The sequence below is a fragment of the Macrotis lagotis genome, chromosome 5 (assembly GCF_037893015.1).
Source record: "Macrotis lagotis isolate mMagLag1 chromosome 5, bilby.v1.9.chrom.fasta, whole genome shotgun sequence".
NCBI lineage: Eukaryota > Metazoa > Chordata > Mammalia > Peramelemorphia > Peramelidae > Macrotis > Macrotis lagotis.
In genome coordinates this window covers 270,134,712-270,150,115 of record NC_133662.1, presented here as the reverse complement: position 1 = coordinate 270,150,115, position 15,404 = coordinate 270,134,712, and the positions used below count along the sequence as shown (strand labels likewise).

Below are 15,404 nucleotides of genomic sequence, written 5' to 3'. Positions count from 1 at the left end.
CCCCCTGCCGGAGGTCCAAGCGGTCTCTTGTGGTGGCTGGGACTGTCGGCCTGGATCAGCCGGCCTGTATTTGGTTCTTGGTTCAGCCAGGTGGAGGATGAGGTGGGGCCCCAGCTGGAGGCCTGTAGATATGGAGGAAGAGGTGTCCATTGTTGTGCTCGCTGAGAGGCTGAGGATGAAGAGGACGGGCCTTTGTTCTCGGGGAGGCAGAGATTCTTTCCCTTGGGGTACCCCACGTTGACTGTCATAGCCGGACTCAGATTTAGAGGTCACTTCTGGACTTGACCTCCTCCACCATCGCCGAGCTGTGCCCCAAGAAGGGCCAGACAGAGTGGGCTCCCAAGGCTGGCATTGGCCCGGCCATTGTCCAGTCATCCCCAGGCTCAGCTCAAGCCACCTTTCCATCCATGTCCTCACATGGGGTTGTTAGCCCCGTTACCATCTTGTCCTCCCTAATGGGAGCCCACCACAGTGGGTGTCACCCCTGCCTCTTCTCTCTTACCCCCTTGCCACCCAGCTCAAGACCCCTCCAGTGACCCAGTGGAGCCTTGGACTCTGTGGATCCCCTTCTCTCTAGGCTGTCCCCATCTCCATCCCTCTCATCAACAGTGAGGTGCCTCAGGTTCTGTTTTGGACCCTCTTCCTCTGCATCACTTTCCTTGGTGTGGCATCTCTGTGTCTGACTCTGATCCCCTCTTCCAACTGCCAGTTATAGACTGGCATCTCCAAGCAAGTGTGCCGTGGCCCTCACCTGCCCTCTGAACATTATCGAGGGCCCAGCCCCCAAGCTCTCCCTTCTTGGTCCAATCAGAGCCGAATCCTGGCAGGCCTGCCTTACTTACATCTGCCCTGCCCCGGAGCACCCCCTACACCCTCACACCTGGATTCTGAGGTGTTAGTCCCCGACTCCAGGCTATCCTCCTTCACATCCCAATCTGTATCTGCTAGGTTTCCTCATCCCTAACATGGGAATGATCATAGCAGCTCCTTCAGAGGTGACCTCTGCCCCAGTCAGTGGGGCAATCCTTGGGAGAGGCAGCTCTTACCATGACCATGACCATGACCGCCCCTGAGACAGACTAGCATGAAATGGGCAGCACAGGTGCCACCCTTAGCCCTGCTGGATTCTCCCTGCCCCAGTCGAGGGGCCTCCTCTCCTAGGCCCCGTCCCTTTTCTCATCATCGGGTGGCCTGTGGACCCCCTCCCACTGTGATTGAAGGGTGCCCCACTCTTCCTTCTGTGCCATAGCTCCCTAAGGGCAGATTCTTGGTGGCAAAACTAACTTTTGCTGCCCCTTCTACTATGTGCCAACTCTAGTTTTTAGAAGAATGCCTTCCGTTGTTTGACCCCCAACTCTAAGAGCTTTCAGCCCTTTGGATCCTTGGGAAGCAGTCCCAGTGGACTTCCCAGCTGCCAGCCTCTTTTGCCACCCTGGTGGGGGGGTAGGGAGGCTTCACTTCCCCTAGTGGAAAGTGATGTGGGGACAGCTTTAGTCGGGAGGAGCGCCGGTCTTGCTCGGGCACCAGCCTGTCGGACCGCACACCTCCTGCACTTGGTTTCACACTTTATTTTGATTGTCCCTCTCATGTTTATCACACGGAAAATGAGGATTCTAGCCATCGCTCAGGTTGGCATTAACTGGGCGGCCCTGAGATGGCAGACTGCCTTTTCCTGTTGGAGTGCTCTGGGGACTGATGGTCAAACTTGCTGTCCTTGGGAAACTGGGAGAAAACTGGGACTGGAGCCTTCCATTCCTTGTCCTTTCCAGTCACTCAGATAGCCATCCGTCTGTTGTCCTCGTTAGCTGTTCTATTGGTCATCAGCCGTCTGTAGGATATTGATCTCCCCTCCCTCTCTCCACCCACTGGACCATGTCCTGCCCAAAGCACCAAGCCGGCCCTGCCCTCAAATTGCTTCCATTCTCCCCGGAGGAAGCCTAGAGACAGTCAGTCCTCATAGACTCAGCATCTAGTCAAGGGGTTCCCAAAGGCTTTGGAAAGAGTGTGTCCAAGAGGCAGCCGGCTGTTCCTGGATGGGGAGTGAGGGTTCTCTGGACCCTGGGCTGTTGTCTTCAATGGGCACAGCCCCAGAGACTGAGGGGGAGCCTTCAGGGGGCTTCCTCGTATCCCTGAGACTGATGCCGGCGGTTCTGGACTGAACCTTCAAGGGCTCGGCTGTGGCCTGGGATTGCTTCTCTCTGGACTGGCCTTAGAGCAACACCCTTTGGAGCAGCTGGAAAGGGCCCCGGAAGCCCCCGACTATGCCTGACCCTCCTTGGGCACATCCTACCTGAAGAAAACTGTCCTTAGGAGCCATGTGTGGTGCTCTCCGACATGTTTCTGGGGGTCCCTGATCCTTTCAGACCACGGACTCGAAGACGTCGATGCCGCAGATAAGAGTGGAAGCCGTGGCCCTATCGATCACCGGCCTCCACATCCTGTGTGTGGACGTCGGGATGTTTCCAAGGACATCAGAAGGTGTTGGAGCCTGCCTCGTAGCTTCCCAGAATAAACACTTTAAAAAGTAAATGTTCCCCACCTGGGTCGCCGGAGGGTCTGTGCCCTGGCCCCAGAAGGAGCTTCAGTCTGGCTGGCTGTTCTGAGGGAGAACCCGCCTCCAGGTGTGCAGTCTGGCCTGCTGGCCAGGGTTCCAGGGGGAACCTGCCTCCAGGTCTGTGGCCTGGCAACAGTGAGGAGGGTAGGATGGAGCTGTGCCAGGGGGCCTGGGTCCCCCCTCCCCTGGCCCCGGAGTAGCTGCTCATGTGTGGCTGTGGGGTCACTCCCTGGGTCATCCTGGGCCCAAGGACAAGAGGAGGATGGCTCCCATCCTCTATGAATGCACTTTCTCTTGGAGTAAATGTGTGCCCAGAAAAAGAGGGGCCAGTTAGGGTCCTGGCATCCCAGGGGTGGATGGCCATCCAACCAGGTACCTCCCTTGTCAGGGGAGGAGACCAGGGAGGTGAAGTGGCTCCTCAGATGGTCCTGAGTCCAGACCCGGGGCCCCAGAAGACACCAAGTCACTGGGATTGGGGAGGTGGAGGATGGGCTGGCCCCAGCAGCTCTGAAGATGGGCCAGGCAGAGCTGAGGAGGGGGTACTCCAGGCCTGGGGACTGCAGTGTAAAGCCTGGAGGCGGGGGAGATGGGAGCCAAGGTGGGCCCCCCAGCCTCCTGAGCTGTGTGCCCCCTCCCCAACTCACTCCTCTTCCGGCTCGCTGGGCAGCACAGGGGGAGGCCACTCAGGGGCTCTTTGGGGGCTAACCCAGCTCTTGTTGCGTGTCGCAGGACAGTCGTCATGCCGGTGGCTAACGAATTCGCCCCAGATGTGGTGCTAGTCTCATCTGGTTTTGATGCCGTGGAAGGCCACCCGACGCCCCTTGGAGGCTATAACCTGTCAGCAAAGTGTAAGTGGGGTTCCCCTCAGCCTTGAGCGTGGCTCTCATTTCAGTACTCGGGAGGGGGTGGCAGGGCACTGGGCGGCCCTGAGATGGCAGACTGGTGACTTGGGTCTGGCCTTTTTCTGTTTGAACATTCTGACCCACGGTCAGTGCCATCCTCAGCCCGGAGTGCCAGCTGTCTTCCATTCCCCTGGGGAGCTCCGGGTGGTCGTGGACCCTCCCTGAAGTCAGCCAGCGACCTCGCAGGCTGTGGGGAGGGTCTGGCCACCACCCAGGGCATGGCAGGGTGAACAACTCCAAATTCTTCCTAATCCCAAGTGAAAACTGGTTCTACTTCAGGCCCATGAGTCAGGCCGACTGGGTGGCGTGGACCCCAAAAAGGTGACGAAGCCCTGGACTCTGGGGCACTCCTGTTCAACCACTGAGACAGAGACAGACACCCCACCTCCTCATGCCCTCCCACTGCCCAGGGAGGCCCCGGGTCACCCGGGCCGAGCCAGCCAGGCCACCGGCTGAACCCCCCTGCCCCAAAATGCCATAGCTTTGCTTCAGAAGAGAGGGAGGCTTCATTTGCTTGGGTGGAATCCACTCAAGATGGAATTCATCAACATCATCTTTGGGGAAGCTCTTCTCGTGTCGGGTGGATTCCGAGAGGACAGGGGTCAAGGAGGCGTGGGGGGCTCCCTGGCGTGGTGGGGGGGGCAGAGGTTCTCTTCTGCCCGTTTGTGGATCTCTCTGGAACATTGCCCCATGGGGCAGGGGGGCACCCTTCTGCCTTCCCAGATGAAGCGTGTCCCCCAGCAGGGCTTCAGTTGGGGCTGGGGTTTGTACCCCACAACTCTCTGTCTCTCTCTCTCTCTCTCTCTCTGTCTGTCTCCCTCTGTCTCTCTCTGTCTCTGTCTCTCTCTCACACACAAACATTTGCACATTTTACAGACATATTTACACACACTACACACAGATGCATTACATTTATACACTACATAGACACATTTACACACCCTACCCACCTTTATATATCTGTGCTCATTTACACACCTACATGCATTTGCATACACTGCACACGCTTGCCCACCTACACACACACACACATACACACACACACACATACACACACACACTCACTCACACTGCACAGACTCACACCTCCCATTTTGTCCCAGAGGTTGGCGGTATTAATCTCAGAGAGTCACCCCCTTTAGATCCTTCCTTGCCCCCCCCAACAGATCATTTTTTTACATTAGTAAATTCAAAGCATCAAAAACCTAATTCTTATATTCATGCAGATCAAAAGGGGGAACCCAGCCCCGAAATTCTGAGCTGCATTTCTTCCAGTCCAAGCTGGCTTCCATTAGGCGGCCCGGGCCCCAAGCCCCTTGCGGCTTTTTTAATATGATGTAATACCTTTCGGGGCCGCTTTGATCGTCTGCCAGGAGCCTGTTCGGCTGCCAACCTTTGCCCTTCTCCTGCGTTTCCTGCCCCCTCCAGGCTTCGGGTACCTGACGAAGCAGCTCATGGGACTGGCGGGCGGCCGCGTCGTCCTGGCCCTGGAAGGAGGCCACGACCTGACAGCCATTTGCGATGCCTCGGAAGCATGTGTTTCTGCTTTGCTGGGAAATGAGGTATGACGCCGACGAGAGGTGTTCGGGACGGTTTTACGTCGATGAGACCGCAGGGTGCCCCTGGCCCCCAGTGCTGGGTGTGAGACAGGCTGCTTGTGGTTGGCGAGAAGGCTTGGGGGGGGTAGTTGCCCACTGACCCAGAGAGAGAGCAGGTGGGAAGCAGGGCCAGCTCACCTGACCCCAGGTGCCCAGGGATGGGCCTCCCCGAGCCCCTTCTTTCTTGTGCTCCCAGAGTCCCTGGGCTTCAGGTAGGAGAAGGCCACAGTGACCTCTTTTGGGTAGACTGAGGCACATAGGTGATGGTCACCTTTCCCACTTGTGAAAGACTCTCAGAGTTGGGTGATGTCATTTACCAATTGTAGCCCCTCTCTTTGTAGGCCCTCAGAGGGGTTCCAGGGTCTCCCTGGGGTCTTGAGGCTAAAGTGTATCTGAGGTTGGATTTGAACTCAGGGCTTTCTGCCTCCAAGTCCTGCCTCCCTCCACTGAGCCTAAAGCTTGGAGGAGGAGGAAGCCACAAAGCATCTGTTTAGCCCTTGCTGTGACTGAAGTCCAGGGAGGGGGCTCACAGGCTTTCAGACCCCAACCCTGGACTCCCGGCCAAGTCTGCTTTCTGCACCTCCCCATGGAGACCCCCCAATGGAAGGCCCAGCCTGCTGATGGCCAGGCAGTGCCCTCCAGGCAGGATGGAGCTGTGCCAGAAGACCCGGGGAGAGGGGGCCACAGATCCAAGTGGACACTGAGTCATGCCAGTAAAAGGCAGTTGAGGGCAGTCAGGGAGGCCGAGCTTCGAAGGAAGGGTGTCAGGCCCAACCTGAGCAAAGGTGCGGTGACGGGAGGACCATTCCGCCCAGGGGCTGGGAAAGGCCGATTTGGCAGGCAGAAGCTTCCTGGCTGAGGGGGTAGTGGAGGGGCTTTGCAGACCTGTGAACCGGCTCAGTTCTTTTGCATTCTGTGAAGGATGGATGGAGAGCGAAGGACTCACCTAGCCCATGCAAGGCTGTGCAAGACAGGCTGCGTGCGAGTGTGAGATGCCAGAGAGCATCCCCAGCCTTGTAGTCAAGGGGATCATGGGGCCAGGGCTCCGAGGCTGGGGCTGAACCTGTGGATTGGGGGTACGTGGTGCATGACTGTGATCGAGGGTCAGAGGTCTGGATGAGAATAGCCCCTGCTTGTGGAGCTTGAGAGACCCAACAGGAAAGCTCCCCAGGGACCATTGATGGGGGCTGGGGCTCAAGGTGCCATGCATCTGAGGAGTTGGGAACCAAAGGCCTCTGGGTTTGACTGATTGACAGCGCCTTGGGGGAAGAGAGGGAGCTCCAGGGGCTTGGGAAGTGAGGAGCGGGTGGGAGCAAAGCCAGCCTGGGAAAGTGGGTAGGGGAAGGGCATGGTCATAGCTAGGGGTTCAGCTTTTAAGGAGGGAGATCTCCTGGGCTCTTGGCAAGGGCTTTCTTCAGGTCTTTAGATGGGCAGACCTCTGGGCACTCAACTGAGCACTTGTGGACACCACAACGATGCCTGAAGCATGTTTGGCCTTATCTTTCTAGAGGTGGGGGCAGGACTTGGGTTTTTACAAATACTTCATAATTTATAGTAGCATTTATTTTAGTATTAATGTCAACAATGTTCTTTGTTTCTATTGAATTACATACTGCTATTATTTTATAACTCAATACGTCCATCTGGCTGACAATCTTAACTGGGACTTAGTTTGGGGATAAGCCTTATAGTAAGAACATCTTAAAAAGTCATGCTAGGGCTTAGTTTCAGGGAAATATGGTAGCAAGTGTTGTGGACTGTATTTGAACACAGGTCCTCCTGACCTTCAGGCTGGTGCTCTACCCACTGGACCGTCTAGCTACCCTGGCCCCCATCTCACAGATGGGGAGACCAAGCCTCAAAGGAAGCAATCTACCCAAGTCCCTAGTCAACATCGAGACTTCCCAGCTGCCTGCTACACTAGGGGTCCCTGGGGGCTTCCCTGGAGTGGGCTGCTGTCCCGCGACTGCCCCTGGGTGTACCCATCTCTCTGCATTTCCAGAGATGACATTTCAGGATCACTTCCCCCTTCACGTCTCCCTTTCTAAGTTTCCTGATCTGGATATGAGCTTAATGCTTGGCACCCCAGAACCTCAGGGCTGGGAGGGACCCAAGGGGGCCTCTTCCCTCCCCCATCTCTTGAGATGACCCAGGAAAGCTCTGGTTGTGCAGAGATCCCTCAGTCCTAGCTGCCCAGGAGAGGAGACCGGGGTGCTTCCCTTTGGTCAGCCCTGCCCCAGGCTGCCTTTCCTCTGGGCCCTGGCCCAGTGGCTTTCCCAGTCCACCCACCCTTGAGAGACCTGGGGGTAGAGGGCCAGCCTTGGAGCAAGGAAGAGGGGAATTCAAAGCCTGCCTTAGACACCTTCAGTAGAGTAAACCTGGGGTAGGTCACCTCAGGACTCACTGCCCCCAGGAGCACTAGTAGATGGTGCTTCTACAGCAGAAGTCCCTTTGGCCAGGGAAATCTGGGCTCCCACACTGGCCCCTAGACAGACCCCCTACCCTCTCAGCATTAGACTTGGTCTCTCAGATCCCTTTCAGCCCCAAGGCCACCCCCAGTCATGCTGCCCTAGCACTGTCCTGGGTGCTGGAGACACAGATGAGGGAGACAGGCCCTGCCCTCGGGAGCATCCCTTCCAGCCCAACTTCCTTTCCACATTCTTTTCTGTTTCTTCTTTGGGAGCCCCTGCCTTCCAGCCCTGATGAGCCAATGGGAAAGGCTTTCTTTAGCTTTGAAAGCTAAAGCCCTTATTCTCATTCCATTTTTTTTTTTTAGGTTTTTACAAGGCAATGGGGTTAAGTGGCTTGCCCAAGGCCACACAGCTAGGTCATTATTAAGTGTCTGAGGCCAGATTTGAACTCAGCTCCTCCTGACTCCGGAGCTGGTGCTCTATCCACTGTGCCACCTAGCCTCCCCACTCATTACATTTTCTTACCCTCACATCCCCCCAACTTCCTCTAACTAGCCCCCTCAGACCCTCTGTCTCCCAATTCCAACCTTTTCCACTGACCAATATGCTCCCCCCTCCCCTCTTCCTCCTCCCCTTCCCCCTTCCTTCCATCCTCTTCCTCCTTCCCCCTCCTGTCTCCCTATGCCCCCATTCCCCCCCTTCCTCCCATTTCTTTCACAATTCTCTAATCCCCCACACACACACACCAGTGACCCTTCCTTTATCTCCGTGCTTCCCTCTGCCCAGGACCCGGCTCATCTGTATGCAGGTGTCTGCATGTTGGTCCCCCATTAGACCCGGAGGTCTTTGATGACAGGGCCCTCCCTCCCTCCCTTCTTTATTTATTTCTCCAGAACTTAGCACAGAGGTGTCAGGTACACAGTGGGCACTTAATAAATGCTAATTGATTGATTGGTTCACTTTGTGACCAGAGTCAACTTGGAGCCTCCTTTTCCTCCTCACAAAATGGGGCTAATGATGCCCTTAATCCCTTTTCCAAGGTTGTTGGAATGAGATTTTAGAGAGGACTTGGCAGAACTTACTTAGAGAACAGGGAGAGGCCGAGGAGCTGAGAGGACCCACCCCCCAAGGAGGCCAAAACCAAAGGATTGCAGCATTTGGGGCTTTCCTCCCAAGTCCTCCCCTCTGAGGTAGGGAGGACCCCAGCTTCCCAGGGGATGCAGCCTCTCCCCAGATCAGCCGCAGGGTGGGGGTCTGGACAGATCTTCATTGTAAGTGGCTGATGGCTTTCTAAAGTATCCTCAGCATCATCGTATCCCCCTTTGCCATAAAGAAGCTGGGCTTGGATCTCGTCCTCCTTTCTCTCCTGAGTCCCTTCTGAGCCTCCTTTGTGCATCTTGGGCCTTCATGGCAACTATAGTTTTCAGCAAGGACCAAGGGAGGCTCCTTGGCTTCCACACATCAAAAAGCAGGAAGCACTCATTGTATCAAGGACTTTTATAAAATCTTTTTAATGCCAGAAAGTTGGACGGGTGTGCGGCGGCGGCGGCATCTGTCTTGCGGGGCCTTTGATGAAGCTTGATCTACAGTGTGTTGAACAATTTTGCACGCACACACATGGGCAGCCAGCTGCGGCCAGCCGTATGCCGGAGGGAAGCTCTGCTAGCTTAAGAGAGATGGTGAAATTATATGGTGAAATAGTAGGAAATGGGGGGGGGGGGGCACTGGCACTCACCAGCTGGAGTCAGACTCCCCTCTGAAGGCCCAGGCCGCTCCTCAGGATGCCAGGGGCAGGGACAGGCGGGAGCCCCAAATCAAGAGGAGCCAGGTGATGTCCCATCCCCAAGTGTGTCTGGGGAGATCTAGACGCAGAGGTGTGCCTAGGCACACAGAGCTCAAGAGGCTCCCCGGCAGTCTGGGAAACCCAGGCTGGGTGCTGCCACGTTGGATACGAGGGAGTGAGGGGCGGCTGGGATGGCTTGGGTGAAGGCAGAAAAGAGACAATCTGGCAGCATTTTAACTATTTCACCATCTTAGTTTCCTTTGGGGCTCTTGGGACCCTGACTGGGGCCCCAGGGCAGTGGGGGGAGGGAGGCAGGGGAAGGGGAGAATGTTAAAAGACCGAAGCTGGCTGGCTGATTAACTGAGGATGTCATTTTAAAAAGTGTGCGTGCACATGCGCGCGCGCGCACACACACACACACACACACACACACACACACACACACACAGACGACAAAATCTTGACAACTAGGAAATAGAGAAAAAATTGGCAGGAGGGAACTAAAGAAAAGAAAATTAGGACCAAAAGTTGATTCTTTGAGAATACTAAGAAAATAATAAAGCGTTCACTAACCTTGCTCCCATCAAAAAGAAAAAAGAAAAGAAAAGAAAGAAAGAAAAATCACATTGCCAAAATAGAAAGTGAACCAAGCAAATTCACAAGAAAAAATTCTCCAAATCGACTCGACACAATTCTAAGCTGGCAAAATTGGCGCCTTAGAGGAAATGAAATCTAAACTATCCAAATTACAGAAACAAATAATAGATCTTCAATAGCTCAGTGTCTGAAGGCAACGTTGTACTTTGAAAGAAGTTCTCAAAAGAACAAATACCGAGTAGAGTCCCCACAATTATCTGATGTTATAGGAACAATTTCCATGTTACAGAAATCTCCGTTACTGAGAAAGCATGCTACCCAACCCTTTTCATAAGAGGTAAACCAGGGAAGGATAAAGCCAAGAAAGAGAACATCAACCCAATAACTCCACTAAAAATTGATGCAAAATTTCTTCATAAAGTACAATAACACCAGCGTAATATACCAAATCTTCACTCTGGACAAGTTGGATTTATACTAGAGATGCTTGGATGATTCAACATTAGGAAACAATTAACATAATTAATCATATTAAAAAAGAAAAACAACCAAAAGCTAGTACTACGACTCGTGGTTGAAAAGGAAGCAGTAGTCCCCCAGTCAACCAGTCTGCCGTGACACACACACACAAATTATTTTTTGGCAATGAATTGACCAGATGTTTTGGCATTGGGTAGACTGAGCCCAAATGTAAGCTAGAGTCCTTGTCTGCCTATTTTCTCATTTTCCATACATACACTCACACACACACACACACACACACACACACACACACAGCCTGGGATGAACTAAGTTCTCTCCATTTTAATATTCTCATTCTGTAGGATTTAGGGTCGGCCTTTAGGAACTGACACCCCCATGGAGCTCTGGCATCTGAGCCAAGCCCCTTTCCCACTGACCCATCGATTTCTTACATCTCCAGAACTCAGCACCTGAGGTTTAGCCCCTCAGCTCAACCAAGGTACATCCCAATGCTGGACCTCTGTTTCTCCACCCAGGGAAACAATCAACATGTAGGACAAACCTATGAACTAAGGGGAGCTTATGTTTTTTAGAGCGAATCATGGGCCAAGGACCCCATAGCACAGGCTGGTATTTGGGATCTACCCTCCAAAAAACAAAACATCCCAGGTTGCATCCTAGGGATCAGTGTCTCTCCAGGCTGCGCTGTCTATTTCTCTGCTGATAGTATTGTCCATTGGAATCATGATGGCCCCAAATCTAGGCCAGATCTTTAACCATCTAGGCCACTCTTGTCTTCACCACTGAGGGACTCAGAGGGGTCACACAGCCAGCTGGTAGGCCCCGACTCTGCTGACAATCAGGCCAGAGCTCTCCATTTGGCCATGTTCCTTTTTATTCTATTCTCCTTGGAAATGGGATCTAGCCAGTTGTTGCCATCTCCCTCCCAGTGCATGGTGCATGAGACTCTCTCTGCATCCTACAGAACTTGGTCCCTCTTTGGACCCATTGCCTTATTCCTTAATAGCCTGGCTCTTGACAAATGGAGGTCCCAAGTCAATATCGGTGGACTCCACTGATGGCTACTGAGGCTCCAAAGACAGAGCTAGTCTGCCCTCAAGGAGCTTCCATTCTCCTGGGGAGATGACATCCAGCAAAGTCTGTAGATTCTATTTTGATGAGAGGGAAAATACCAGTGGAATGAGATCTGGAGGGCTTCTTGTGGAAGGTGACATGAGCTAAGCCTTGAAGGGAAGAGGGGTTCTAAAAGACCAAGGAGGAAAGACACAGAGCAAGCACGTCTGGACAGAAGCATGCGATGGGAAAATGGGAGGACCCTGGCCAGGGAGGAGGGAGCCTTGGAAGGGAAGAATGGGGGAAAGACTTGACTTTAGTGACTGTAGAGGATTGCACTTTGCCTGGGACCCTAAAAGCTGATGCAGGGGAACTATAGACCAGCCTAAAGTGGCTTCTATTTTGCAAAGACATAAAAAAAGCCAAAAAGGAACCATTTTAACAATATAGAAAAGCTTACAAAAATCAATTCCTTATTTATATGAGATGATGATATTTAAACACTTTAACAGTGCTGACAAGATTACAAGAATTTGATACCAATATATATAAACTTACAATGTCTCTGGGTCCATAGTTCCCCTGCATCAAGGCAGTGGGAACCAGCAAGGATTCTGGGCAAGGCAGTGACATGGTCAGACGGATGCTTGACAGTCTCACTGGTCACATCTCCAACTGAATCAGTGCTGGGGGACAGAGGAGACGCCAGTTAGGAGGCTGGAGCCACAGTCCAGGAAAGAGGAGATGAAGACCTACAGCAGAGCTGCCTGAATGGAGAGATGCGGACAGGTGGGAGGGGTCCCAGAGACTTAATGGTCAGAAATCCCAGCTCCTAGCACTGGAATACTTCAGTGGTTTTTCTCCTAGAAAATTCTGGATATCTTGGCCTCTCTGATTGAAGTGCTTTCTGGGGAAACTTTCTGGGGTCCTTGTGAGATAATGATGATCATAGCAAAAACTAGTCTTGGAAGTGATGAAGCCCATTTGCCCCCAAGTAAGCTGCCCCCTCTCCTTTATAAGAACAGCTCCTCCCACAATATCCCACACAAGTGGGATCATTTCTAGGGATGAAAAGTGTTTTTACAAACCCTGAAAACCTTCCACCCAATTCTATCTAGAATTTGCCAACACGTTTTACAACACATTTTCTTGGGGGCTCTGATGGCCTCATAATTCTTCCAAGGCTCAAGTGAATGCTTTTGAACTAGAAACTGCGGAAATTCTCTCTGGAGAACAAAGACAGGTTTATTAGGCCCCAAAACTGATCCACCTGGATGGCTGTTTTATCTTCTAAACTCCCATCCCCTTTCTTCCCATCTCCCCACAACCCCCCCCAAAAAAGGCCAACTTTCAAAAATCACATTTTATTGATCTCTTTTGTTTTTATCACCTCAATTCCCCATTGTATTCTTTGCCAACCCCCTTCCCTGAAGGCCATCCCTTATAATAAAAAACATTTCAGCAACATAACTCAGCCAGCATATCTAGAAAGTCTTGTATCATATACAGGACCCTCACCACCAGGGAAAAAAAGATAGCAAGGAGACAGAACACCAACCTTTAAAAGTAAAATATCAAAAGGCAAACGATACGTGAGTGTCCTTTAGCTTACCTGGAGCCTTTGTTAATCTTAAATTCATCAAGCAATGGGCATGACTCAATGCTTACTACTTGTTGAGACTCTCAGTTAATCACAGAAAGAGGCAAAGCTGTCACTGGGGGGTCCAAGAGTGAATAGCAGTGATGACGTTCCCCAGCAGCATTGTCCTGTCTGCCGTTGGACACTGGCCAAGAATGCTCCCATCAGCCCCTAGAGCAGGTGTGTCCAACCTGGGCTGCAGACCACATGTGCCCTCTTTGGCCCTCCATGCAGCCCACCGTGCTTACCTGGAAAATGAAGGAATGGGTGAGCATATGCATCAAAGTTGCAGCCTCACAGACCAACTGAACCCTTAACTAACATGGCTCGACATTGGTCTCACAGATCCCTGGAAGATTTTGTTGTTGTTTTATATGTGAATTAGGATCTTTAAACATTATATGACTCGTCATAATTGCAACAGATGACTTTTTTGTACCAGCGTTCATTGCTATTTTGTCACAGGATTTTGAGTATAGATTTCAAGATTTTAGAAAACACCAGTTGCATTTCAGTCTATTTGTTGCTCCATCCTCAGTTGAGATTAACATGTTGCCTTCAGAGCTGCAAATAAAATGTAAAGAGTTGCAATCAGATAGGCAACCGAAAGAAAAATTTATTCAAGTTTCTTTATTGGACTTTGATAAGTTGTACTTGCCTAAAGAAGACTATCCAGTGTTTAATAAATATGCCATGTTCAGGATGTCTCTATAGGGATTATGTAAATTTGTAAGCAACTTTTTCCCCAAAAGAAACAAACAAAAATAAAAATGGAACAGATATTCTGGATGAACATCTTAAAATCTTTTTTCACATCACTACAACCTCTGTAGAGATATTGAAAAGCAGGCTCAGTGTTCACATAGAAAAAAACATTTTTTTTTTAAGTTGAATTGTGGTGCTAGTTGGTGGTGTGTCCATCTTATTCATGAATGGTTATTGAATTCTGTCAGCAGCCCTTGATGGATTTTTGTTGGGCAATTCAGCCCAAATGAGCTAAAATGTTGGACATCCCTCTTCTAGCACATCAACTGCCATCCTGACTCAATTATAGAAAACTGGTTATTTCATTAACATGTGTAATAGTCCATAAATATTCAACATAAAAAAGTAATAAGAAGAAAGTAACTTGTCCCAGAACCATTTCTGTCTGAATACCATGAAAAAAAAATGTCTGTGATTGGATAATAGTAATGATAAAGATAATAGCTGTCATTTAGTCCTCCAAAGTTTGCAAAGCACCTTAGGAACATTATCCCATTTGAACTTCAAAACAACCCCTTGAAGCAGTTATGAATCTGCTTATGATCCCCATTTCACAGATAAGAAAACTGAGATTAAGAGGGCAGGAGGATGAGGTGGGGAAGTTACCAAGAGAAAAATGGTTGTTTCTTGTCCTTTGTAATGGAAGAAGACCAAGCAACAGCACTATGTTTGAGAATGACAGTGTATCCTACTGTGGCTAATCAGACCAATGCGACCTCAGAACGCTTACCACAGGTCAGGCACAAATAATTTGTGCTGGGGTGGGTGCTCTCAACCTATGGCTGTCACTTGAGCTACTTCAATTCTACCTTCCTCATAGAATGCAGCCCCCTCACTCATGAAGGCATACCATGCTGGACAGTGTCTCCCATGCTATAGAGTCAATTCTAAGGTTCTTTAATGAGACCTTCAGGATGTTTTTGGCAAGCATACAGCTGGCATTCCAACAACATCATTGCTGCCCTCTCTGTAGTAATGTTAGGATGCTAAAAAAGTTTAATTTGAGTATGGACCTCAGTGTCTGGAATCTTCACCTGGAATCTTCCTAACAATTTAAATGGAAGCAGTTCAGTTTCCTGACATGATGCTGGTAGACCATCCAGGTTTCATAGGCATTTAGGAATGAGGTCAACACAATGGCTCTGTGGACCTTCAGTTTGGTTGTTATTCTAATACCTCTTCTCTCCCACATTTTCTTTCGGAGTCTCCCATATAGTGAGCTAGCTCTGACAATGCAAAGGTCAATCTCATTGTCAATGTGTACTTCCTTGGAAAGAATACTGCCAAGATGAATGAACCTGTCCACAGGACTCAGAACTTCTCCATTTGCTGTAATGGATGGTTCCACATGTGGATGGTGTGCTGCTGGCTGATGGAGTCCCTGGGTTTTCTTGGTGTTTATGGTAGACCAAAATGAGCACAGTCAGCAGAGAATGGATCCATACTTTGTTGCATCTCAGTTTCAGAGGCTGCATGGAGAGCACAATCATCTGCAAACAGAAGATCCTGCACTAACACTTCCCTCCACTTTGGACTTGGCTTGGAGTCTTTTCAAGCTGAAGAATCTGCCATCAGTGTGGTAGCTGTCCTTGAGGCCGTGTTCATCCTCAGTGAAGGCA

At 51.1% G+C, this 15,404-nt stretch overlaps 1 protein-coding gene across 4 annotated transcripts in view; it reads left to right on the top strand.

Moving 5' to 3' along the window:
- HDAC4 (histone deacetylase 4) overlaps positions 1 to 15,404 on the top strand; it is a 164,356-nt gene that overhangs the window by 133,781 nt on the left and 15,171 nt on the right. For all 4 annotated transcript variants that reach the window (XM_074189839.1, XM_074189840.1, XM_074189838.1 and 1 more), the window contains 2 exons: positions 3,284 to 3,402; positions 4,885 to 5,018. In XM_074189839.1, coding sequence (XP_074045940.1) covers positions 3,284 to 3,402; positions 4,885 to 5,018 — 253 coding nt within the window. The remainder of the gene's footprint in view (positions 1 to 3,283; positions 3,403 to 4,884; positions 5,019 to 15,404) is intronic.